General features: G+C 43.9%; 1 protein-coding gene and 1 long non-coding RNA gene across 8 annotated transcripts in view; both read left to right on the top strand.

Annotated features, from left to right (window-relative positions):
* The first annotated feature begins 1,994 nt into the window (after nucleotides 1–1,994).
* On the top strand, nucleotides 1,995–4,763 carry LOC115545939 (uncharacterized). Of its 3 annotated transcripts, XR_003977157.1 has the most exons (6): nucleotides 1,995–2,281; nucleotides 2,828–2,975; nucleotides 3,068–3,126; nucleotides 3,219–3,306; nucleotides 3,525–3,562; nucleotides 3,754–4,763. It is a non-coding gene; the product is annotated as an uncharacterized LOC115545939 (long non-coding RNA). The 3 variants fall into 3 exon arrangements; XR_003977158.1 differs by lacking the exon at nucleotides 3,525–3,562 and having other exon boundaries at nucleotides 3,754–3,811; XR_003977156.1 differs by lacking the exons at nucleotides 3,525–3,562; nucleotides 3,754–4,763 and having other exon boundaries at nucleotides 3,219–3,316.
* A 7,990-nt stretch (nucleotides 4,764–12,753) lies between these two features.
* Nucleotides 12,754–26,718, top strand: part of msh3 (mutS homolog 3 (E. coli)) — a 30,858-nt gene continuing 16,893 nt past the window's right edge. The window contains exons 1-14 of one of the 5 annotated variants that reach the window (XM_030358304.1): nucleotides 12,754–13,051; nucleotides 13,131–13,224; nucleotides 13,533–13,837; nucleotides 13,996–14,205; nucleotides 14,447–14,563; nucleotides 14,669–14,786; nucleotides 15,241–15,362; nucleotides 15,622–15,788; nucleotides 19,219–19,328; nucleotides 19,906–20,020; nucleotides 20,384–20,468; nucleotides 21,165–21,274; nucleotides 22,137–22,269; nucleotides 24,298–24,485. In XM_030358304.1, the coding sequence (XP_030214164.1) occupies nucleotides 12,902–13,051; nucleotides 13,131–13,224; nucleotides 13,533–13,837; nucleotides 13,996–14,205; nucleotides 14,447–14,563; nucleotides 14,669–14,786; nucleotides 15,241–15,362; nucleotides 15,622–15,788; nucleotides 19,219–19,328; nucleotides 19,906–20,020; nucleotides 20,384–20,468; nucleotides 21,165–21,274; nucleotides 22,137–22,269; nucleotides 24,298–24,485 (2,024 nt within the window). In that variant the 5' untranslated portion in view covers nucleotides 12,754–12,901. Of the gene's footprint in view, nucleotides 13,052–13,130; nucleotides 13,225–13,291; nucleotides 13,310–13,532; nucleotides 13,838–13,995; nucleotides 14,206–14,446; nucleotides 14,564–14,668; nucleotides 14,787–15,240; nucleotides 15,363–15,621; nucleotides 15,789–19,218; nucleotides 19,329–19,905; nucleotides 20,021–20,383; nucleotides 20,469–21,164; nucleotides 21,275–22,136; nucleotides 22,270–24,297; nucleotides 24,486–26,718 lie in introns of those variants that run through there. The other 4 variants (XM_030358306.1, XM_030358305.1, XM_030358307.1 and 1 more) reach the window with 4 other exon arrangements.

The following is a 26,718-nucleotide window of genomic DNA, read 5'->3' on the forward strand; positions in this document are numbered from 1 at the left end:
AACCAACTCTTTTGGAGTCCGACTAACTTGTGTTGAATGAACTCTACTTTTGTGTACAATTAAGGCATTCCAAGTCTTAAATGTACATGGATAGTGGATGGTGCGCCCAAAATGTGGATGCTTGAGCTTATAATGATTAAGAAGTAAAGACCTACTAGCTACTGCAACGGAACACCCCTTACACTGCCATATCACTGGAAAGAGAGAAAGAGGGAAAAATGTTAGGCCAGCCAACCAAATACATCCATATAGCTTTCCTAAAAGAATAGGTCAACATGCTTCACAGTTACTCTTTATTGTAGTTTATGCAATTCATTGTTCATGGTGCTTTTAAACTGTTGAATGGGGACCTAATAAATCACACAGGAAAGTATATTACTGCAGGCTAATGTTATCACACAGTACCAAAATATTAAGATTAATTGTCATAAATTGACAGCAACATTTTAATACTATTAAGTTTAAATAAGTCAAGTGAATCAAATAAAGCATTTAAATACTCACAATTTCTACAGAGCCTTAGGAACAATGCTTGAAGCAGAAGCCCGTCTCAACCCAACTGTCTCAACACCAATTACCTATACCTACAGAAAAAACTAAAACAAATATTTTGTGATTCAAACAGTTTCTACAGAACAAGTTTACCCTTAAATTAAACATTTCAATACAACAGTTAAATAAAAATCTCCCTCATTTCTCATTTTAATATGGCTCTATTAAGGTAATTAGACATCAAGACCGTAAAAAATAATACATTCTTAACACAACAAAATGAAATGAAAACATTACATTGTAGCGTCCCTCTGTAAAAATGCCACGAGACGGAACTGGGGTTTTCTGGCGATTTATTTCCCAATTAATGCACAGGCTACTGTGGGCTGTAGCCAACGCAAAAGCAACTACATCGAGTAAACTGTTGGGTCAGTGAGAACGGCGACGGTCTGTCTTTAGCCGAGGGCTCCGTAGGCGTCACGAAAACTCGGCAATAGGAGCTAGCGTTTAGCATTAGGCCAATATTAGCATCGCACTTTAGCCTAGCTCTCTCCCCAGAACAACGATAACGTTTCCTGGTTCTCAGCCAATCACGACCCTACAGCCTATGACATATCCACCAACTCTCTGGAATCCCAACAACTCAACCCCGTGAAATGGAAATAAACAAACTATTTTAACAGAGGAAAACACATAACACAACATTACATAATACCCAGTCCGTTACAATGACTGGGGAAGGCTAGGTATAGCTGGTAAAGACCAAACCGCTTAAACTATGAATGCCTTTGCTACCCAGCGATGCTAATATTAGCCTAATGCTAAACGCTAGCTGCCATTGCCGCGTGTACGTGACGCCTACAGAGCCCTCGGCTACAGACAGGACCATCAAAATTCTCACTGGCCCAATTAATATACTCACACGTTTTTACGTTTTACCGGGCATAGCAGCATAACAAATAAAGACATTACCAACGACTTTCCCCACCGTGGTATAGTGAATATATCCCAAAAAATGCGCCAACATTTTGAGTTGCTTAAGCATGCAGTTAGTAACTCCCCCTCCCCCCAGCGAATTACACCAATTAACTGCATAGTTCTAAGGAAAGTCAACTACGCTTTCACACGATAGAAAAACATGCTTTATTCCCTAAATTCGTGAATGAGTCATGAGCTAAATTAAAGTTGTTTAGGCCTAGCTAGCTAACGCCAGCGAATAGTAACCACAGCGAACTTCAACACATTAGTATAAACTATCAAAAAATACCTTGACATAAACATGTTGCTCAACCTTACGAGCAAATTATTAACCTTAATTAATTAAAACTAGTATTTTAGAGTGACTGACTCTAACAGTGACATATTTGGTAAGATTTAATTACCTTGAAAGATATCTCCCCAGGTCCACAGAGAAGCCCCTGACTGCAGCCCGCAGACGGAGCCCACATGGAGGGGGCGGGCACTCAGCCCACATGGAGGGGGCCGGCCCTCCGCCCACATGGAGGGGGCGGGCACTCAGTCCACATGGAGGGGGCCGGCACTCCGCCCACATGGAGGGGGCGGATACTCATGCTGCGTTCGAGTATTCTCTGCGAACCGACTCGGATCTCGGATCTGACGCCACGCCCGTCCACATCGAGGGGGCGGCCACTCAGTTCACATTGAGGACTGGTCAAACAGCATGTGCAGCATCTGATCCCGTTTCTGACCTGAAATTAGCTGAAATGTACCTGAAATTACCTGAAATTAGAGTGTGCCCGCCCGAGCTAGTGATGCCTAAAACATGCAAGTAAGTGAGACTGTCAAAATGCCTATATTTAGTAATATTCATGCAATTATGTATTATGTCTTGTTAACTACTTAATCGTCTTTTAAGTTTTAGTTACGCCTAGCATGTTCCCCCCAACATGCTAGGTCAATTTTCAGCATCATAAGGTTGAGTGATATAGTCATGTCATACACCGTTTGAAAGCTTAGAATCTGTCAACCAATGTCAACCATTTGGTGGAATAAATATGTTTAGTGAATATAGATCAAATATATCCTAGTGTCTTGGGTCAAAATAGCCCCCCTCACCCTCCTCCTCCCTTGGTCCATTCTAACTTTATCGTAGTTGTGGATATCCTTAGCAATGAGTTGATACTTCATGTTGGGTCTTGAAATGTTCATAAGCGTCCACAGAAATCGAATATCAATATTATTTTAGTCTAATTACATTGTGTATATGCACAAGCCATCTTATACAAAGCAGCCGAAAAATAGAAAACCGAAACGCTGCAATGTTTTTTTGTAGAAAACTGCTTTTATGTTTATACTGGTTTTCTTTGACTTTTAGAGACACGTCAGTGTAATTGTGAATGGCGAGAGCCCTGAAATACAGCTGGACAGCAGCGGTCTACATCACTGCCCCTTCTGCAGATACAAAGGGTCAAAATGTGATATCGACCATCACATTAAATGCCATGCCTCGGTTAAATACAGAGGTACATTTTCTTATTTTTTTATTATTATTATTTATATTATTATTGTTATTATATATTTGTATGTATGTAATGTATGCCGTTTACTCACCAAGGTCTGCAGAGGAGCTTTCAGGAAGCAGGAAGAGAAGACGGGAGGAAAAAAAAGCTACAGGTACGTGTCATATACTGTAATGTGTGATGTTGTCTTAGAGCAATTGTGAAAGACTATAGTCTTACCACCCTCCCACCACTAATACATTTCAGGATAAAGATCTCTGCACAAAAAGGGCTAGAGTTGCTCCAACAGCATCCAGCTCTGAAGGATCAGGTCATGTATAGACTGTTAATCCAGGTGAATCCATGTAGGCCTGCACATATTCAGAGTGTTTGTGAGATATGATTGATTCTATTAGGCTTCTACTTCCAAATTAAGTTGTACACATATCTCCATCAATATACAAGTTATAGCCTACTCCATGGCTGATCTATTGCGCATACTAGGGCCTACTTTTATTATTCCATTGTATTGGCCTACTCAACATTACAGACAACAATCTGTTTTATTTCCAGACAAAACTGAAGACCAGAAACTGGAACCTGGGAACCTGGTATATAATATGTGTGTAATGTTGGAGGTTGTTTGTATAGCCAGATGAAATAGTCTGATGACTAGTTGAATAGTGTTTTTTATCACTGAAAACTCATCAGTAGTAGTAGCCTTTGTTTGCATACCATTTTGTGGTTTTGGGAGGGTAGGGTGTCAAGTACAGACACAAATAATTTTTCTTTCTTCTTCAAGGAAGATTATGTTGTCCTGAAGGACACAATTCAGGCAGCAGCATGGTGCCAGTTACAGTCCTTCAAGGACAGCGTTTCTCTCCCAGAGGTCATTGGGATGGAAGGTTGGGAGCAGATGGCAGCTTCAACACAGCGCAAATCCCATGACGGCGGGGATGAGGAAGAAACGTGGAAACCATTCCAATTCTCATTCAGATTACATACTGACTATGAACTGTTCTGTGTGGAGAGGATGGACAGGAGAAACCTGAAGGTGTTTGCCTCTTTTGAGTCAAACACCTCTCCCCCTCCCCGTCCCCCCTCCCCGTGACGCCTGCGCCACACGACTCCAATGTAGTCTGATGATGCAGCATAATGGCGGCGCTTGGCAGCTATGGCGGCGGTGACGGCGATGTCGGGCGACAGAGCGTGAAGCAAGAGTTGCATCCACCTCACTGAGGAAGGCGTCAGTGTGTTCCCCTTTTGTTGTTTGACTTTGTTTGTTCTACTCTTTATTGATTTATCTTTTATGTTTATAGTTTACAATCAATTTTTTGTAGTTGTTATTTTTTAATTGTTTTGTTGAATAAAAAGACAGTTGTTATTGCTCCTGTGATTGGTGTAACTTAATGTGCTTCACACATGTAGCTTTTCATTATGTCTATTGAGGTACATTTTTTGCCCTTAGATGTGGTCACTTCGTTATTCCTCACATTACATCTGTTAAGGTCATACCTTTGGGTCCCAGTCTTCATAGTTCCCCAAATCTTATTTTGGCTCTTACTGGGCCTGTTACTCACGGGTACAGGAGTTCGGACACGTTGCATTGTTTACAGGCAAGGGTGGATTACCGCACGGGCACACCGGGCACATGCCCAGGGGCCCAAGGGCGGCCCTAAACCAGAGCTTCTGTGTGAAGTCGCTGTTAGTAACTTTTAATGTTGCATTGTCAAAGCAATCAGTAGAGAAATACAAAAATTCAAGCGAAAACGGCAATAGTAGGGCTATTAATACTGAGTAAAAAAAAAAAAAGATCACTAGGGGGTACTATTTCACTTAGTGAATTTGAGACAGGTCACGAACAAGGCACTGTGATTTAAACATTGAGCAACGGCGAACGGTAGTAACGTGAACTCTTAAGTGGAACCTTAATAGGTCCATGAGTGGAACAGTTAAGCGAAAAAAAAATAAACAAGAGAATATGTATTTGCAAGTCGTTTAGGCTATGCTTAACTTTATAATAGTTCCATGGTACGCAGCAAGAAAGATACCAAGTCACAATACTCCCGTACCATCTGTTTGTATAGTTTAATTAACAGCATGGGCTCCCGCTAGCTTAACATAGTATTACCGTTTCTTGCATTAACAAGAGCAGCAGAAATCTGCTCAATCGTCAGAGGTCGGAGTGCCCGCCCCCTCCATGTGGACTGAGTGCCCGCCCCCTCCATGTGGGCGGAGGGCCGGCCCCCTCCATGTGGACTGAGTGCCCGCCCCCTCCATGTGGGCTCCGTCTGCGGGCTGCAGTCAGGGGTACTTGGGTCCACACGCATTCAACACAAAATGGCAACGTTCTTCTTCACCACGTGGTTGATGACGCGTTCATAGTGTTCCAGACAAAACATAACTTATTTCTTACTTCTTAAAATGACTGAAACTTATAGATGTAACATCCCTCAAAGCTGTAAGAGTTCTACATGATTTATATATGTTTTGATGAGAAACATAAATCAAACGTTTTGTATACAGTTTGTTTGATAACAGTAACATTTCTATTCAAGGCATCCATAACTTGGTCAAGTCACCATACATGGATTAAAAACTTACATTCAACCTCACTGAAATTAATCCATACTCTATCAAAGGTTTCCATAACCTGGGTCAAGTAACCATACATCCAAAACATTGGCAGAATGTAATGCTTTGAAGTGGTAGGTTAAGGAAACAGATGAAAAGCATTTAGTTTATGTGGTTATATCAATTAACACATTTTCAATTAACAAAGAAATTATAGTAACATTAATAATGAAATAGTTATTTTACTTTTAATTTCTTAGTAACTTTAAATGAGTTTTTACTTTTTTTAGAGTATTAAAACTGAATTTGACGGTTTATTCCCTTAAATAAAAGACAAATATTTGTGAAATTACGATATATTTGTGAACGTATTTTAACAATAAATATATGGATTTCTAATAGTTTTTTTTTGTAAAAGAACAGGAATATTGTGTGTTTTCACAGTTACAGTGATTTCATGTTATTTTACATTTGACATGTAAAATAACAGTCTCTTTTTGTAAATTAAATGGTATTTTAAAAATACAGACAAAATCTGTAAAATAAACAGTAAAATTCTGTTATATTACAACTTTTTTTTACAGTGTAGTGCTCGTTTTACACCCAACGAAATGTCTAGCTACTGGGGGAACATAGGTAGGCTAGGGGAACGCATATTAATGTTAGAAAACCTCAGAAAGTGAAATTTTCATGCCATGGGTTCTTTAAGAACACAAAGAAGATACATTTTATTATCAAAAGGGACTACTTCTGGGGACGCCCCAGAAAAATTGCTTGAAAAAATAACTAGAAAGTAAAACACTTACCAAAGACATCGGATGTTATGCTGAAACAGTGATCCATGGAGAGGGGACACTCACGGGTCTCAAGGCAGTCGCTGGGGTTTAACTGTGTGGTCGCACACGAGTAGCATCTTAATCCCCCAACTACAAAGAAACACAATGTCAATACATCCCCCTAGAGGCGGGGGGGAAAGCTTTTTTTTTTTTCCACCACAAAACGGATCAAACCATTCACATAAAACGAGTTTGTTATGTCAAGGACATATCAAAAAGGTGTTCTTACCGGTTGATATGGTCAAAGAAAGAACTAAGAAAATGCCAATGAAGCCCATCGTAGAAGAAGATGATAAATTAGAGATCTAGTGGAAGAAGTAACCAAATGTGATAAACGCCCTTCCCTTTTTCTTTAAAAACTAAACTTTAAAAGGGGAAACTGTATCCTGTTTGTCTCGAAGGAAGCCCTTGGGAATCACACACGTTGTTGCTGTATTTTTAGTATTGATGCGCTACCAATCTCTAAGGTAGCTATCCTGTGACATGGGATAAATTGGACTTAAGTTCTTAAAACTGCCAAACGAATCAAGTAGGCCTAGTTGTGTTGTTGAAACCTGACCAAAAAATAAAACAATGTAACAAATAGCCCGGTCACATGGGTGCTGTGTTTGATCCATTCATCCCCTCCACTCACTTCCTCCATGCTTTGTTGCATTGTGTTTTTCGTCACCTGACTTCTTCCAGCCTTTCTGTCGGGTTCCTGCCATTGTATGCTACCTGGTAACATATCCCCACCGTAGTGCGAAGGATAGCAACGTCTATCAAATCGTGCTACCCTATCAAATAAGGCTACATTGTATGCTTGGTAGCGTTGATCTGTAGACCACTATCCTCTATCAAACGATGATCCCATTATGCAATCACGTTATTTTACACACGACTCCAAGGGCGTAACTTTGGTTTGAGAAGTGTGTGTGTGTGTGTGTGTGTGTGTGTGTGTGTGTGTGTGTGTGTGTGTGTGTGTGTGTGTGTGTGTGTGCGCGCACGCACGCGCGCGCGTGTGTTAGTTACTGCGGTAACTAATGCAAAATCCGGGAAATAATTAAGTTAATTAAGTCATAATACTAAATTCTGCCAGAATAAATATGCATAATCAAAATGAATCAAACTTTTAATATAAAGAACATTTCTTTATTCATACATCGTATGGACAGAGGTCGGCGAACAAAAGCTACTGATATAATCATTTTCCTCCTTTAAAGGTGATCTAACATTATCAGGCCCTGAACAGGCACCTGCAACACCTGATATGAATAGGGTGACCAGATCACAATTCACCAGACGTGGGGCAAAGATTACGTTTGTGACAATGTGGGATACCAATGCATCGAGGTAGTCTAAAATAACTTTTAAAAAATATAAACATTCCTATCCTGTGCGAAGATCCATCGTTATCGGGAAACGAGGCCCGGGGCCCCTTTTCCCGATAACGATGGCTCCACGCTCGTACGATCATTCTCACGATGGATACAGTGCTTAATGCAAACAATCGCAACAAAAAACGCCTGCAGAAATTCTCCAACACCCGCTGGTCTCAGCATGTATCATGTCAGTAGCCTATGTCTTCTGCATATGAGGACATTTTAACCACGATGGTTGAATTAAAATCAGAGAAAGACAGCAAGAGCAGCTCGAAAGCGACCTCCCACACAAGAGCAATGGAATCATTTGGATTTTATCATATGCTTTGTGACGTGGCGTTTGATCGGTACATTTCGGCTGCGCATGTATTTTTGGAATTTTAAATTGCTACAATAAATTATGTTGTTGTTGACTTCTAACATGTCTCTATCTTTGCTGTTTAAATGTATCCAATACACGGAATGTCCGCTGGTAACGCCACTGAGGCTATAGTAGGCTAATGATGCTTAGTGCTGTCATCAAGGTGCGCTGTTTGATCAGGTTAATCAAACTGGGACGCATACGCAGGTTAAGGGCACGCCCACCAACAAGAAACAGTGCAAATCAGGGCCCCGTTTCCTGAAACCATCGTTACTGTGCGTTCACACCAAAAGCGAATTGAGCTACCAAATCACCGGAAGTCATTCACTTTCTATGGGCAAGAGCGACCAAAGCGACACAAGCGTCCAACGCTACCAGCGGCAAAAGGTGAGCGACCAGAGCGGCCGAAAAAAGTTGAAGACGGCTGAACTTTATGCAAATTACTATGAAGCGTTTTAGCGGCCAGACACTGGCAGCCAACCGTAATGTAGATGCTCTTCGCTTGCGTGGATCCCAGGGAACACCGAACAACGGCACTTTGGTTCCTATACCTACTGTTTTGGTTCCTACTGACTACAAAATGTCCACGGAAAAATTAATCGCGGCTGTAACTGGGCACCCGTTGTGGTACGATCCGAGCCTTTTTCATTTCAAAGATCGCAAAAAGGCTCTGGCCTGGGCGGAGGTTTCACGCGTGGTTGGTTGGTCTGTATGTGAGTTAATGAAACGTTTGAGATTATTGTAAAATAGGCGCGATACATGCCTGCTAACCGAGATCCTATCATACTAACCTTCCTTGCTCTGAATGGGACGATATCGTATTCAAATATCGAAAATACATACGTTGTGCAAAGGAATAATACGTTGTGCAAAGGAATAATGCACGCATAATGCAATAATAATGCAAATGAATAATGCACGGAACAATCGTGTCACTTCCATGCAGTTTAATAGAGAATAGACAGCTGACAAATGACCTTTTAGCAGACGCTTTTATCCAAAGCGACTTGCAATAAGTACATTTGTCATGAGAAGTCAAACGATATATCGCTGTCAGTGTCAGTGATAATGACAGCTGTGTTTTCTGTTTTGTGTTCAATAGTTAATGAGTGCAACATCCATAGTGATTTTGATACAAAGTGATGATAAGCGGGAGTATTTATAGAAAATATTTGCGATCTAGAACGTTCGTATTTAAGCGGGAATCATTTTACTTTGCTCTCCATACCACCAATCTAACCAACCAATCGCGTGTAGTCATGCTTTAAACAAAACACGTTTTTGAAATCGTCACATACACAAACTAATCGAAATGACAAGGGATATATCTCTTGTCTTTTATCCCTCTATTCCCACTATTCCCCACTATTCACGGAGCCTGAGGTGAATCATTTTAAATTAAATAGTCTAGATTGATAGATAGCCTAGAGAAGTTTTTATTAATACCAAACGACACAAATCGTCGGGAATCGTCAGGGGATTCGGCTCACACAGGACTGTAGCCTACAAGACCACACAGAACAAGGGAGACAAGTCTGACTGGACATACACAAAATACATCACATTAAAACTACACACGTTGATAGATGGATAGACAGATGGGCCTAGATAGATATTTGCCTTGCGGAGCCAGCCAGCCAGTCCTGTCCACCTATGCAAATTAGCCATGTGCGCCAATGTAAATTTGTTTGACAAATGAGTGCAGATCATAATTTGCAGATGCAGATCAGTGAAACATATTTTAACTAGCCTACTGCACGCAACGTTTTTTTGTTCTCGGTTGTAATTACATTTTAGGATTTTTTTTATATATATAGGCCTATATTGGAGGGTAATCACTGTCGAAGCACTTTATCCAACAAGCAAAACCGTCCCTGCAATATGGCCAAAGTGTATGGGAGTTCACTCTTTGATATGGCTGTCTGTACTAAAAGCATACAACTTGAGCGACAAAAGAGAACAGAAATATTCACAGCGATTTTTTATGAGCGACCAAAGCGTCTTTGCAGCGCAATTCGCTTTTGGTGTGAACGCACAGCCGTTGATCGTGAAGTGCGTCGTACGAGCATCGTATGTTTTCACACACTCGAAACATCGTGAAAAAGCTCGTCGCTAATGAGGACTCCAGGGGTACTCGTAGGATGCTCAGCTGTCTTCACACACAGCTATTTGATAAATGGCAGATTATAAAACACGCATTTAAAAAATAAACAAATAATTGAGTCTGACTGGCAATAACAATGCGGGAAAACTCAATTTGCGGGACGTGTAAAATGTAATGGAAATGCGTGACTGTCCCGCACAAAACGCGACATCTGGTCACCCTATGAAAGAGTCGAGTTAACCTATTGAGCCCGTGGTGTTCGAGTCTAAGTTAAAGTAAACTAGCAACGAGAGAGACTGCTTTTCATACATTGTTGACGGATATTTGCTGCGGTAAGGTGGACTCGAAGTTACATAGGTTAATAGAAAAATCAAGCTGTTTTACAATCCATAATCAACCAACTCACATGTCCTTTCTTTCTTTTCATCCCCTCTCCAAAGAAAAACATTAAATTGAACTGCTGTTGGCGTTTAATTTTTATGAAAAACCTGCGAAGCCTCTTCGTTCAGTGAGACTCTGGCCGTTTCTCAATTCGCGTTCTTTTCTGTACTTGTGTACTTGCGTTCTTGTGAAACGTCATCAGTCGTAGCCCAAGTAGGCCTACTGTTCCAATTCCAAGTACGCATCAAGTCGAGTCCACAGACGCCGAAGTGTGCTCTAGAACTGCGTAGGCAGGCTGTCCGTGTCCGCTACTCGTCTGCTATTTACATTCTCAGCCAGAATCTGACGGCTGGCAAAAATAAGCACGACTTTTGCGATTAAAAAAGTGTGTGTGTGTGTGTGTGTGTGTGTGTGTGTGTGTGTGTGTGTGTGTGTGTGTGTGTGTGTGTGTGTGTGTGTGTGTGTGTGTGTGTTTGTGTGTGTGTGTGGGGGGACGGGGGACGGGGGGGACGGGGGGGACGGACACAAACGGGATTTTGAAAAGAGGAGGGGACATGTCCCCCCCGTCCCCAGTGGAACTTACGACCACTACTCACTCGATGTAAACTGTAAGAATATGTGGAGTATATTTTGATACTGTATTATATCGTATCGAATATTTTACTTTTGTGGCCTTTCTTGAAGAAATACAGAGAGCTTGTGTCCTGGCCATATTGGGCACATTCAAAATGTGCCGAATTAGGCCTACTTCACAACTCACACTGTACCTACCAACAAATAAATAAAAATAGCGTTAGGTACCCCAAAAATGTACAATGAGATACATTGTGGGGTAATATGCGCATGCATTTTTGAGTGAATTAATAATACAAAGCACATTTTATGTTATACTATTTCTCATCATCAATCATGCTTTCATCTCCATCTTATTCAGTCAAGGAGCACACAACACAGTGGTCCTCTGCATTCCTGAAACAATGGTTTTCTTAAAATGTTGAGGCATCTCATTCTATTTGGGTAAATAAATACATCATGGTAGCCTACACAAGGAAGATAATACATTTCCCAAAAGTATTCACGCACACATATACATATAGTTTAATATACATCTATTGATGCACTTAGACACATTATCAGTGGTGGAACCTTGGGTCATTGGGTGCTTCTGGTTTTTCAACACACACCCTAACAGGCAACCCAGCCGGGATTGACCAAGTCCCGACTTGTGTCTAAGTAGAATGTACCAACGGATCGCCCCTCTTGATCCACAGCCATCAGATGGTCACATTCGTCCATTCATATCTGTTATTGATTTGACATGGGAGCTCTTGAAAAAAATAAATGCATTTTTCTTACAAATAGATTAAAGATAATCACAACAATTCTCTCAAAAAACTGAATGTCTGTCCAATTGGTTTTAGGTATACATACCGGTAACATATACATGTGTACCAAATACCTCCCTATTATTTAAGTTAAATATACGCTGAAGTATGAGATATTTTCTGGAAGACTGCCCATATGGCTACACTAAAATAAAAAAATAAAGCGTAATAAATGGTTATGTTTAACAACATAAAACGTAACCTTGCTTTATTGTGCATAACCCACAAAGACATCACCCTACGTGGTGAGTTCATTGCATGGATTTTGACTAACAAACTATTTTGATGGCACGGCTTTCATGCATTGTTAAACCTAGGCCTGCTAAACCTTGTCAATTTATATATGTTATTGATTTGACATGGAGCTATTTATAAAATCAATGCATTTTCCATAAATGTTTCAATGTATACATAGTATGTTATTGCGAATAGGGGAATAGTCACCAGCTGTAGCCCCGCCCCCCGGCGCTACACTATCGAAAAGAGTACAACTATTTTCTTTTCAAATATTTATTTACAATCAATTAATTGCACATTACAATCAAAATATGTGTGATACATGAGACTTATTTAGTAAAACAACAAAAGTCATGGTGTTCAGCCGCACATTGCGAAATACTACAAAAGAAAAGCAGACTCATGCAATATAAACCACCTTAAAAATAAAACATAAATGATAAGAGCCATTTTTGTCTTTCTATTAGTGCCTGGCTAGTATGATATAAAGTTAAATAAACCCCCAAAGTGCTGCTCTGGAAAATACAGCGAAAACTACACTCCTACGTCATTTACGCGCCAACGTGACATCAGAATGTGCGCCTCTCCGCGGATAATTCTCCTTTTCAAATCTCTGGTGGTTATGTTTAGCTTGTTCGGCTTCTAGTATTCTATGCAACACATTGCATGTGATATTAAATAAAAGAAAAGGACTCGATCATTCTTATCAGCATGCCGAAATCGCTCAAAAAGTCATGCAGTACCCAGAGCTCCATAAGCAGTTACTTCAGCGGTCTGAATAGCAAGAGTTCAACTAATGGCAGCATCCCATCTGGGAAAAAAACACAACAACACACACAGCTGCAGCCTTCCAGGGGCAAGGTGAGGCTTGTTTCGACTGTAGGGACGATACACACTAGGGAGACCGATGTGACATCTCTACGTCTTACTTCCCCCCTAGAAGCAGAGAAAAACAGATGAAGACGATTCTGGGTTGCCAGTCAAACGTGCTCGTCTGTCTTTCCAGAGGCACGGGGAAGTGGGCGGTGATGAAGGTGGGTGGTGGGTTTCAGTGTGTGTTGGTTTCCAAGAAGCGGCGGTTTTTGTTCATGTGCAAACGGATATGGTTTTAAAATATATGTAATTTTCACATTTGGCACATTTTCAAGGCAATGTGCCATTACTGCCATACTGTCTCTGCGTGTGTCAATTATATGTTGAGCTCATTGATGCATGGCTACATTTCTGAATGACTTATGTTATTGATTGTTAAGATTGGAACATTGTCCATGATTTTTGTTATTGCAATGTTTTCAGATAACTACATGTAATTGTTTTATGTATTGTTGTTTGTTTTCTGTAGTAACTGAGACACCCCCAATCCGTGGAGCCGAAGGCTTAAGCGCCGCCACGGTGGAGAGGCTGCAGTCCTTCTCTTGCCCGGCTGAACTCAACAGAGGTGGCGCTTGGAGGGTGGAGGTGGATCCGAAGCAGTCTGGGGGTGGTGTCGTTCAAATCTGTGACCAAGGAAAGGGAGCCATGCTGCCTCCTTGTGGCTTAAAAGATCATCACAACAACACCAAGAAGCCCAAACAAGAGAGGGAGGATGAACATCAAGAAGAGGAGGCTGTGCCGGAGGAGCACTCAGTTGTGTCCCAGAAAACACAGGTGCTTGTAGTAAACACTGTAGTTTTGAGTAAGATATTGTATAATCTTTATTCAGACCCATTAATCCTGCCATCATCATAATTGATGGTTGAATTCCTTTTTCGGCCCTTGCTAGAATCTGTCTTGTCTAAAATGCACACATTTGACATCCTAAACAGGGGATGAATCTTAATCAGTTTGCCAAGACAGGAGGAGGAAGGGTTCTAGGTTCGAGTCCGGCCCAGGACGCTAGCGTCCCCTTCAGGCGCTCCAAGAGTGCGTTCACCCCCCTGGAGCAGCAGGTCATCCAGCTCAAACAGCAACACGAAGACGCCTTACTGGCCATCGAGTGCGGATACAAGTACAGATTCTTCGGAGAGGATGCGGAGGTGAGTGTTATAGTGCCATTCATGTATACACATTTAGTAAAATAATTGCCGTAGATAGAAATGTATAAGGAAATTTGTTGTCTTAATCAAAATAGCAATCATAAAATATAACCTTGAGCAACATGCCTCACTTCAGCAAGTCATGGGAAACCAGTATGTACTGTACATCCACTTTCGCTGGACACCAACACTCGCAGTGCATCCAAAAAGCCTCGGTCTCCCATGTTGTGCGTTTGTGCAGATCGCCGCAAAGGAGCTGAACATCTTCTGCCACCTGGACCACAACTTCATGACGTGCAGCGTCCCCACCCACCGGCTGTTCGTCCACGTGCGGCGCCTGGTCTCCCAGGGGCACAAGGTGAGGCCTCAGCTCTTTCCTTCTCCGCGGCGTGTCTGTGATGCAGCTCTTGAGTTGCCGTCTCATCAGTGAGCTGCCCGGGTGGTGCTGTTTCCTCGTGTGTAGGTGGGCGTGGTCAAGCAGATGGAGACGTCTGCCATCAAAGCCTCGGGAGCCAATAAGAACGCTCTGTTCACGCGACAACTCAGCGCGCTCTACACTAAGTCTACACTAGTGGGCGAAGGTATCTGGATTGGGATTCATCATGCTGTTTTTTCATCTATGTCTCTATTGATGTATATTTCTGTATGCACCGTACTGGTAACTTGTGTACCAAGCTTGTTACCATGTTTGTATTTTCGTACTTCCTGTTGTTCGTCTTCTATAGATTTGTGGCTGACTCTTATTTCTCAGTGTAAAGCATCCTTTCCCTAGAGGGGAAGTGCCACGCTCCCTGTTTTCTAATATAAGAAAGCATTGCATTAAACGCATAATGTGTAAGAAATTCGCAGTGGGCACAATCATCGTCTTTTTTGGGTACAATACCCCAAAATCGGTCACTTTAGCATCTATGGACAAATGCAACAGTGTTAATGTCGTAGACCGTGAATTCCTTCGCAACACATGTATGAAGCTACTCACTCTTTAATACATTGGAAATCAGGACGGCTCCCCGTTAACCGTGCTCCTCTCTTAAGACGTCAACCCGCTGTGTGGCCTGGGAGAGGACGACCAGGGGTCCAATCCCCCGGACAGCTTCCTGCTGTGTATCAGTGAGAGCTGGGACCAGAAAGCCAGGCAGGTCACCATCGGCCTTGTGGTGAGTCAGAGGTGTTCCTCTGTGTATTTACTGCAGCAATGTGTTATAACAACAACCAATAGATGATTTGTGTTTTTGGCATTATTTTCCGGTTTTATTTCTAAATATGCTTTTACTATCCCCTTTAACCCATAGACAATAACGGTTATAACTGATAACTATTGTGCATAATACCTGGAGATGTCACACCTACATATATTTGTGTGTGTTTGTGCCTGTGTGTACCTATTTCCTTGACTGCATTTCTGTGTACACTTAGGCAGTGCAGCCCAGCACAGGAGACGTTCTATTGGACAGTTTCACTGACAATCACTCTCGCTCTGAGCTGGAGGGACGTATCTTGAAGATCAACCCTGTGGAGATCCTGGTGCCCTCTGACCTTTCAGAACACACACAAAGGCTTTTGCATAGCATCGCCAGCACCAGGTAAATTGTTGTTAGGATTACTTAATGAAGGAACATAGGGAAATAATTGCAGACTGCAAAACCTTTGTTTTCTGTACATGAAACTCTGGACTATACAAATAGATACTGGAACATTCCATTCCAAATCAAACACTGTCATTCGTTTATGATCATTTATATTCCTCAATGTCTTTGTTGTCTGTGAAATCCATTGTAATTCCTTAATTGACCACTAAGGGGCAGTTTGCACCAATTTATTGGGTCATGTTACTAATGTGAGTTAAAATGCTGGCCAAAAATGATCAAAATCACGCTGTTTGTGTGTATGTATATCTAGAGACTCTTGTTGTGGGATTGTGTCTGGGGTTTAGTGTAAAGTCGAAGTCTAATCAGCATTTACAAAAATGTATGATGTGTGGGCAAGAATTTACCCTGGCCAACGCACGCATGCCCACGCAGAATAACAGTGCGAGTGCCATTCGACTGAATTTGCAGTGTACGATTGCCATTTAGTTTCCTGTATGTGGTAAATCCAGACCCTGTCTGAATGGATGCATCCGCCGTCTCATTCATATTAATGGCTGAGCAACACAAAGAAGAACCTTAAAAAAAAATGACCTGCACAGCCACACAGCATAGTCAAAAAGGAACATATTAAAGAGCATTTCTCCACTCGTACATTCCTCTTTCCGCCTGAAAGCCCTATGTCAGCGCGTGGTTTGTGGGCTGAATGAGGTGCTGGGGCTTGTCAGCCGTGGTTATGTATTTTTTCCGGTAGCCTGTTGCTTCCCCGTTCTGCCGTCATTCTCCCGCACAGCGCTGACATCCTGCACCTGGCACATTCACTCCGGTGCGATGTGTAAGATTACTTTCGTCTGGCAGAAGGAAATGACGGCAAGGGTGGGCGGAGAAGACTTCACACAGATGGAGTGATTGATGACGGATTGGTGGATGGAAGGCTGGATGAATACATGAATGAATAACATCCCACTAGTCCGCCTCTGCTTTGATGCTTTTCTGGAGTCTTTTGCGATTGCTATTCATTCATACTATTTTTATTAGATTAGTTTTTCTCTCTATAGTCTAAATCATTTGATTGTTGTGCAATTGGCTCCATCTCCATCTCCCTTCCCTTCCTTATCTCTCCCCCCTCTCTGTCCCCCCTCTCCACCTTCCTCTGACTTGCTCTTTGGTTCTCTCCAGTCTTCCATTGTTTCCGCCGTCGGTCCGATTGAGTTAGGTGTTTGAGACGTGCAGAGTAATGACCAGGCCAATTATCCTGTTTGAACAGGTCCACTCGCCAGCCTGGTGTGCAGCAGAGACAAGACTGTCTCTTAATTATCCACACACTCACACACACACACACACATATATGCGCACAGATGCACACACACAGTTTGTTCCGTTTAGTCACACAGGCACACTGACACACACAGACACACTATGCTGTGTTTCGTTTTTTTGAACAGCAACAGTATGGAGCACAAGGCCTTGTTCGGCAATGCGGCAAATCTCAAATCGTAATCTGTTTATTTGTAAAAGCGATAAAACAGGACTTAAAAAGTGAAACAACACCGAAAGGACGAACAAATCAGCATCGCAAAGACGAGAAAGCAGCACCGACTCGGCGGGCGTTTAATCACCAGGCCGGGGGCACCTCTGTGTAGCGAGCGGCCCCCAGGTGAACGGCGACATGGGGCGTTGTGTGTCTCCCCGGCCCTCGGAGGTGACTCGCCTCCCCCGGATCCCCCCGGGCGCCCCGTCTAGGCGCCCCCATCCCCCCCCCCCCCCGTGCGCCCCTGCCCCCACCCGTGGCAACGGCGGTCGTGTGTATCTCTGGAGCTGCGGGTAATGAGTTCCCGGGAGCAGGCTGGTATCGAGGCGCGGCGGGTTGCGTTCTTCAACTCGTCCGCGGCTCCAGACCGCACTCCGGTCGACGTCGGAGAAGTGTGTGTGAGGCACGCGGGCGCGGAAGGGGAGGCGCTGTGGGTGGCGATGTCTGGACACCGTCAGCGGTGGTGTTTCTTCTTTGTCGAGGTTCAGCGCTCTCGTCTGATGAGGCAAGGGGCTACGTGCAAGGGGCTCTACCGCCCAGTGGATGTTTCTGTCTTCTGATATTCAAGTGCGAGATTTGAGATTTCATTTGAAGAGCCCTTTATGTGTTTTTATTGCGCTCGCATGAATAATGGTGTTTTTTAGTTTGTGTCTGTGTGTAGCCATGTGTAGATATTTCCTTTCTTGCATCAGTTCTTGTACCCATCAGAACCCTCTCCAGGTTGAAGTCATACTAGCTACTGAACGAGAGGGCCGAGGCAGCCGATCACAGCCTATTGATTTTGGTGGTCTGGCTCAGGGATTAGCAACCACCCTTACTCACTGATCCGAATGTCTCTCCAGCATTGACCTCTGACCCGACAGTCATAACACCGCCCTTTTCCTTAAGCCATGTTCCTCTTCTATTGATCCCAGTGCTCACCGGGGAAAAGATCCATGACACTTTTTTGTGAAGCAGGTCATGAAAAACGGCACTATGAAAGCAACGACCCAACAGAGGCAGATTTAGAAGGCCGGGTCTTTGGATTGTGGACAGAAATGTGAGGCTCTGAAAAAATGTCTTCACAAACATGCCTCAATGTGTGTAGCCCAACTCGAGTGTTGGTGGGTAAACAATTTGATACTTCCAATAACCGTACGCATCCTATAGAGGACCCTGTAGCCACTATATCCACCAGGGCTTCAGCAGAGAAACCCTTTCACCTGTATCAATATCTACAGATGTCCCTTTTCCAACCACATCTTCTGCTCTCAATACCTGTTTGAAGGACTGATGTTTTGATACACAGCCCTATATTGCTCCATATGTATTGCATATGTATCACTCCCCTGAGGACAAGGTCTGTTCTCAGTCCTGTAAGAGTCTACTTTTAGTGAATGGATGTGTGTGTGTGTGTTTGTGTGTGTGTTTTTGTACACTTACTGTGTGTGTATTTGTACATTTCTGGGAAACATAAGAAAGATATTTCTCGAGCACTCCATTCAAAGCCACGTGTTTGCCTCGGTTGCCCTGGCAACAACCGAGCGCACAAAGCAGTTGAGTCCTTGAAATCAGCAGCACTGTGCAAGTGAATGCATACTACAACTGCAGTGTGTGTGTCTGTGTGCATGTGTTTGTGCCCGGCGAGAGATTGCCTATCAATGTGATCAGATGCATGTATCCACCAAAGGGCATTGGAAACATGCTCCCCAACCTCTCTCCGCAAAGGCAATGAAATACGCTAAACAGTGTTACGATTTTGTCTTTTGTCTTTGGAGTGTCGTGGTCAAAGCCTCTACTGTGCCAACCAGGGAGTCATGAAATCTCTGCAGTGGTCCTTCCGAATATTGCGTTGAGCTGTCGGTGGTTGACACTTCTGTCTCTTCTCTCTCCCTCCTGTCCATTCACCATGGCCAGTACGCAGGCAGATGATCGCATCCAGATCCAGAAGAAGGAATCTGCAGAGTTTGAATTCCCATCTGCAATGAACACTGTTACAGAGTTCTACTGTAACTCCCCGGACACAGGTGTGTGGGTGTGTTCTGTTAAACACGTGCATTTAGTGACTTTAACTGCAACACAAACAACAAAACATTTAAATTACACCAAACAAAAATAAGCTACATAGGTTGACAACAACACTTGTCAAGTTGTGGTTAATTACGTTGTTCATGATTAGATATTTAAAATACACTCTGTACACATTCCAGTGGTTTTGAAAGACAAACGACCACAAAAAAGCCAATTAATTCAGAAATGTTGGTTTCAGTCCAAACAAAAATAGTGTTGCAGTCCAAACCCCAGTGGGTGTTGTAGTCTAAAGACAACGTCATGGATGGTTGGGGTAAATGAGTAGTTATCACAACCTATCCTTGAAGTAATTTGGATAAGCCTGCTGGTGCCAGATAAGGAGCAATGTTTGTGTTGTTTTTGTTTGGCAAATGGTTCCGCGGGGGTGGATTTATATATCTTTGTCTTGGTTAATAGTTTATCAATAAGGCCATTAGACTGAAATATTGGATGTTGTTTTCCGGATGTCTGTGAGTCATGGTGTTTTTGTGTGTATGTGCGTGTGCGTGCGCGCGTGTGCGTGTCTTGCCCCAGGTTCCCGCTCCCTGTCCAGTGTCGCATCGTTAGAAAGCCAGGTGATCTGCTGCCTCGGCCCTCTCATTCAGTACCTCCGGGAATTCAACCTGGAGAGGGTTCTGCTGAATGATAGGTACCAGCAAGGACGCACACACAAGCACACGCACACACACTCACACGCACAGATGTATACAGTTTGTATAACACACACGGATATAGACCTTATATATAAGCACACACACACTCATCGATTTGTACTGTATATATAAACACACAGATAATGTTTACAGAAAAACACAGACAGAAACACGTACGAAAAAAGAACCCCTACGTACAAGGATATATACGGTACTCACTTAAACATCGCTGTACGCTGGACGGACCCCGAATGCCTGCATTGTTGTCACATTCCAATTCAACTGTATGGCTGCCGGTTCTCCTGTCGTCGGTCCAGTAATGTTTGAGCCGTGTGCCCGCCCCCCCCCCGACCTCGTAGCTCCTTCCGCTGCCTCTCCACGGAGTCCCAGGGCCTGGCACTCAGCGCCACCACACTCAGGAACCTGGAGATCTTCAGTAACCAGGTACACACACACACACACACACAAACACACACACAGACACACACACACACACACACACACACACACACACACACACACACATTGACTGACTGACACGTTGTAATCTCTGTGACGCAGTGAACAGTATGTGCCTAGTGCAGTCAGCCCACTTCCACCCACCCGCCTGCCCTGCTGAAATGTTCCCTCTCGGCAGGCCACCTCCCCGACACCCCCCCTCTCACCTTCTCCACCCTCCTGGCTGCACATGCACGGCGTGGCTGCGTCTCCAACGGCTTTGCAATCCCTTACTCTTCTGTGTTTTTTTTCTCATTGTACACCACATACGGTTAACGATCCTGTACGTTATTCATGGTGACATTAGCAAAAGCAGCTTGCTTTTCCTTGGGTCACGGCAAAAACAAAAACGGCAGGCATGTGTGCGTGCGGGCCTACCGTATGTGTTTGATATGAAGAAATACAAATGCCCGGCACGTGACCCTTATTTGTTTCTCTTTCTCAGGTTGTGTGCTTGTCTCTACGTGTGTCTGCATGTATCATGTGTAAGTGTCTGTTTATCACTTACCTTCAACCTACCATTGCCTTTTTTACTGTGTGTGTGTGTGTGTGTGTGTGTGTGTGTGTGTGTGTGTGTGTGTGTGTGTGTGTGTGTGTGTGTGTGTGTGTGTGTGTGTGTGTGTGTGTGTGTGTGTGTGTCAGACGGACGGCGGTCTGAGGGGCAGCCTGCTGTGGGTGCTGGACCACACCAGGACGGCGTTCGGCCGCCGACTCCTGAGGAGATGGGTGAGCCAGCCCTTAACCGACCTGCGGTGAGTGGCTGCCCCCCCCACCCCCCGGTGGCCCCGGTCGGGCTGCTCTAATAGGGCCCCCGGGGAAAGGGAGGAACACAGAGTCTTACGCCGTCATCCCATAGTGGCTGCTCCGGGCCCTGAAGGGGATAGCTCTCTTTTTGTGTTGTGTTGTTCACCTGAGCCGTAGCAGTGCCCTCTTAATAATAATACCATCCACGCACACGCACACGCACACGCACACACACACACACACACACACACACACACACACACACACACACACACACACAGATAGCCTGTTGGAAAGTGAATGGCACCCATCTTCCTGTCCAGCCCCTCCCCCTGCTGTTGGCGGGTGATAATCCTGGATGGAGCCCTGTTCCAGATAGATATAGATAGTGTTTTGCAACATCGCTAAAACCCAGATTACATCATTCTCAGAAGCATTAATTCCAAAACGGCATTCCCAATGCAACGACAAACACACACAGATGGACACGCATTCAGGCTTTAAAAAGTATTAAAAGAATATAATCATAGCTCAATACATTGTCTCGCTTTTTAAAATGGTACTGATTCCATTCACTGAATGGAACACATGTCTGCCTCCTCGATCTGACCACATTGCCTTTTGAAGTTTGAGAATGAAACTATATTTCAACACTAAATGGATAAAAAATATATTCATCACCAATGATGGAATTATATCCTACTACTGCAGGAAAAAACTCAATGAGAGCATTACTTTCCTTGATTTCATTTGTTTCCCTCCCTCCCTCCCTCCCTTTCTTTCCCCTCCCCTCCCTCCCTCCCTCCCTCCCTCCCTCCCTCCCTCCCTCCCTCCCTCCCTTTCTTTCCCCTCTCCTTCCTCCCTCACCAGCTCCATCTCTGACAGGCAGGATGCAGTTTGTGAGATCCTGCAATCCGACTCCGCTGCCCTGGCCGCCATCAGGTCCCTACTGGTACACCTTCCTGACCTGGAGAGAGGAATCTGTAGTATCTACCATACTAAGGTATGACACACAGACAGACAGAGAGACAGACCGACAACCCCTTACATCACCATGGCAGAATCGTGGGCTTGCGCCAGTCGCCTGTGAATCCTTCCGCTCAGCAGCTGACAAACAAGCTGCATCTTCGTGACCAAGCACAAGATCTGAGCAGGTTTTCCAACCTGCATCTACAACATTGACAATGTAGTGCACATGCACACATGTGCAGTTGGGTACAATGGGTAGACATATACACAAACAGACACACTCTCCGTATCTTTCTATCTCACTCGCTCACCCACATGCGTGCACACTAGGGCTGTCAACGAATATTCGAAGTTCGAATATTCGTTCGAAATGTATCCAACAACGCGAATTCGAACGTGAAAATTAATATTCGAATGTGAAAAAACACTCCCGCGGTACAAGCACCTCTATCTGCTTTGTGAATGAGCCTCTGTCTGTTCGCGATGTCCCTCATAATATTCGAATGTGAAAAAAACACTCCCGCGGTACAAGTGTAACAGACTAGTATTGTGAAGAGCGAATGTATTTTATCCCCTCGGGGTTTCCGTACTTGGATATAGGTATTCCAGCTCTCACGCTGTGACTGGGTGACTTCTGATATGTACTAAGTAAACGAGACTATTTTCCCTTCCACGCTTGTGTCATTCTTGTCATATAAATATCTAAGTGCCAACGCTCGGTTACACAAGCGCCTATCTGCTTTGTGAGTGAGCCTCTGTTTGTTCGCGATGTCCCTCATAATATTTGAATGTGAAAAAACTCTCCCGCGGTACAAGCGCCTAACTGCTTTGTGAATGAGCCTCTGTCTGTTCGCGATGTCCCTCGTTTTAAAGTAAGGAAATGCCCAGCAGGAAGCCGCGTCCCACCAGCACTCTCAACGAGACGGCAAACATATTCGAAGTTCGAATATTCGTTCGAAATGTATCCAAAAACGCGATATTCGAATAGTTCGAATTCGTGATTTTTTTCCAAACGAACATTCAAATGTCATTTTTGAGCAATTTTGACTGCCCTAGTGCACACATATGTACACACGGCAAGGCACACAACAACGCACACTCCTCACACACATAAATCAAGCTTAGTGTGATTGTTTTCGCCATTCACATGATGGAAAGCAGGCCATGGTAATGTTTCCTCTGTGCTGGGGACCATGAAAAGGGTTAGAACCCCTGGCAGGACATCTCTGAGGTAGCAGGGAGCTGGTGTCTCCCTCATGTGGTTCCAGCTACACCATTAAAACCTAACACCCATTAACCCTCCGTCACGCGCTCATATCTTACGCTGATACATCAGCAAGACAAAATCCACTTTGGCCTCATGGATTGACCCGTAACATTGTTGATGGATCAGGCGTTGTATCTCGTGATGGGTTTCCCAGTTATGGCCGCCATTATCTGAACACATACCGGCCATCGTTTGTCGTAGAAGGAGCGGTGGGATGTGGATTGTGGATGGCCATAACTCGGTTGAGCGATTTAAACAATCTCTTGTCCTGCTGGGGCTCGACAATGTCATCATAGAAATGTTATTTTTAGATATCCGAGCACACAAAGGCGACCAGAAATTGGTGCTGATGACAATGTTTCAGGGTTCTCATTCAACAAATTAATGAGAAAACGCTTTTGTGTTCCATTTTTTTATTGGAATTTCTACATTTCGGTTCCTTTTAATACGATGGGATGTTTCGATGCTCTGTGTGGTTTCCCCTTTTCAAGGCTCTGTTGGAGCGTGCCACAGTGAGCACATATGAGACCCAGGGTTTCACTCTCAGTGGTTCAAACACACTCACTCACTACTTACTCCCTCACTCACGCGCAGATCCTTTGAAATATTCATAGGCGTTATTCCTGCTTCCTTTGTTTTAAATACGTTTTCTCTAGTCTTCGTCGTCCATCTCTCTGTACAGTACAGATGTAAAATTTCTTCACAACCGTCTATCAGCTGTAACAAGTAACTGTGTGTGTGTGTGTGTGTGTGTGTGTGTGTGTGTGTGTGTGTGTGCGTGTGCGTGCTTCTCAGTGTTCCACTCAGGAGTTCTATCTTATCTGTAGCAGTCTCTCCCGGTTGGGGCTGGAGCTCAAGGCGTTGATTCCAGCCATCCAATCACAGCTGAGCTCCTCACTGCTCCGGACACTCCTATTGGATACCCCTGACCTGCTCTCTCCTGTTCATCACTTCCTCAAAGTGCTCAATGAAAAGGCTGCCAAGTTAGTAACGTGGGTGTGGGTGTGGGTGTGCGAAATACTAGACTTAATGGGTCGATGTCAACCGCTTTACAATTCTGATAAGCAAAATACCGATATCCTTTCTAATGCAGATATTGATAATATGCTAGAGACAAGAATGTTCTCTTTTTCCATCGTGGTTAATTATGGACAACGCTGTAATAAACCTAAAAGACTGGGTGTCGGGACTGTACACGCTACTCTCATTTTCTTACATGAAGAAGCAAAATAGATATTTAGTGTTTTACTTGGCGCCACATGAACTCAGACTGGATCCCACTATGTTGATATAATGGAGGCTGCTCCTAATGCTTCCCCTCCACACTGGGCCACGCGCCTTGCCTTCGTGTCTGTGCTTCTACTTGATTGCTGAACACAAGTGGAACCCCGACGGTCATTCAACCCCCCTTTATAATTCCAGGCTGAACGTGTCAAATACTGCAAAGAGTAATGGTCCCAAAGGCTCTCTAGTGTGTGTGCACAGGGTACAATTAGTAAGTCCAATCACCATGTCATTTGAAACACACACACACACATACACACACACACACACACACACACACACACACACGTGGTGCTAGTTGGTCTGTGGTGTGTGTTCAGGGGGTGGTGCTCGTGGATGTGTGGTGTGTGTGTTCTGGGGGTGGTGCTCGTGGATGTGTGGTGTGTGTTCTGGGGGTGGTGCTCGTGGATGTGTGGTGTGTGTGTTCTGGGGGTGGTGCTGGTGGATGTGTGGTGTGTGTGTTCTGGGGGTGGTGCTGGTGGATGTGTGGTGTGTGTGTTCTGGGGTTGGTGCTAGTGGATGTGTGGTGTGTGTGTTCTGGGGGTGGTCCTGGTGGATGTGTGGTGTGTGTTCTGGGGGTGGTGCTAGTGGATGTGTGGTGTGTGTGTTCTGGGGGTGGTCCTGGTGGATGTGTGGTGTGTGTGTTCTGGGGGTGGTGCTGGTGGATGTGTGGTGTGTGTGTTCTGGGGGTGGTGCTGGTGGATGTGTGGTGTGTGTTCTGGGGGTGGTGCTGGTGGATGTGTGGTGTGTGTTCTGGGGGTGGTGCTGGTGGACGTGTAGTGTGGTGGTAGTGCTGGTGGGTGTGTAGTATGGTGGATGTGTGGTGGTGGGGCTGTTGGACGTCCAGTGTGGTGGTGGTGCTAGGTGTATCACGTGTTGGGTGTAGGGTTGGAATTCGGAATTCGCACTTGTGATATCGTGATATAAAAGAATATCTAAAAACTAATGACGCATTTCACAATGAAACCAACAGCGATTTATGGTGTGTGTGTGTGTGTGTGTGTGTGTGTGTGTGTGTGTGTGGTACTCCCCCTTACTGTAATAGTTCCTCGTAAATGTTATGCAATTCAGGTACTATTGGTTGAATGCTATGGTTTCAGACGGACCAGAAAATGCTGAGTTATGTCAACCAAGACAGTGAAAACTACACTACATCCAACTAGCTCATTAATCACCTGAAGATGTCGATGAAGTTATCGAGTCCTCATTTTGGTCCATTCCTCGACTTGTGTGTTAGACCATGGATTTACTCAGGCTAGACTTGTTCTCCTGATCCAGCAGGCGTGTTTTCCGCCGATGTCTGCATCCAGTTTGGAAAAGTGTCAACAACCACACTGGCTCCATTGCACAGGCAGTGTTGAACGTACCTCTTGAGCCTAAGTTACGACATGGTCGCTCATTTTCTCTCTTTCTCTAACGTGCGCTGTAGCATACTCTCTCAGCCACCAGATGCACACTCTGCCTTTTAGGTATCAACTTAATCCGATGGATTAAATTTAAAGGACTTGGTAGTACCGATGTATTTTGGTCAGTCCTGTTAAAATTAGGGCTGTGCGATTAATCTAATCTTAATTGCGAATTCGAGTTTTGTGTCAAACAATCAAAACGATCAATATAATCGTGTCGAAACGATTATGCATGTTTTTTTTTTGTGGTAAATTTATTTGATTCTTTAAATGTCTTATAGAAACAGCTGGATGCATATTTATACATTATTTTCGCATTTTCACATTTTGTGTATTTTTTTAAGGGGAAATTTCTAAGTTCTCAGTTACAAATGTTTTTTTTGGAAAGAAATGCTGAAAAAATGCATCATGTCTTCAAACTTCGAAATTATTGTTTGAATAATCGTGATTTCAATATTGCCCAAAATAATCGTGACTGATTTTTTTCCTTTATCAAGCAGCCCTAATTAAAGGTCAAGAGTTCAGT

Source organism: Gadus morhua, chromosome 6 (assembly GCF_902167405.1).
Source record: "Gadus morhua chromosome 6, gadMor3.0, whole genome shotgun sequence".
Classification (NCBI taxonomy): Eukaryota; Metazoa; Chordata; class Actinopteri; order Gadiformes; family Gadidae; genus Gadus; species Gadus morhua.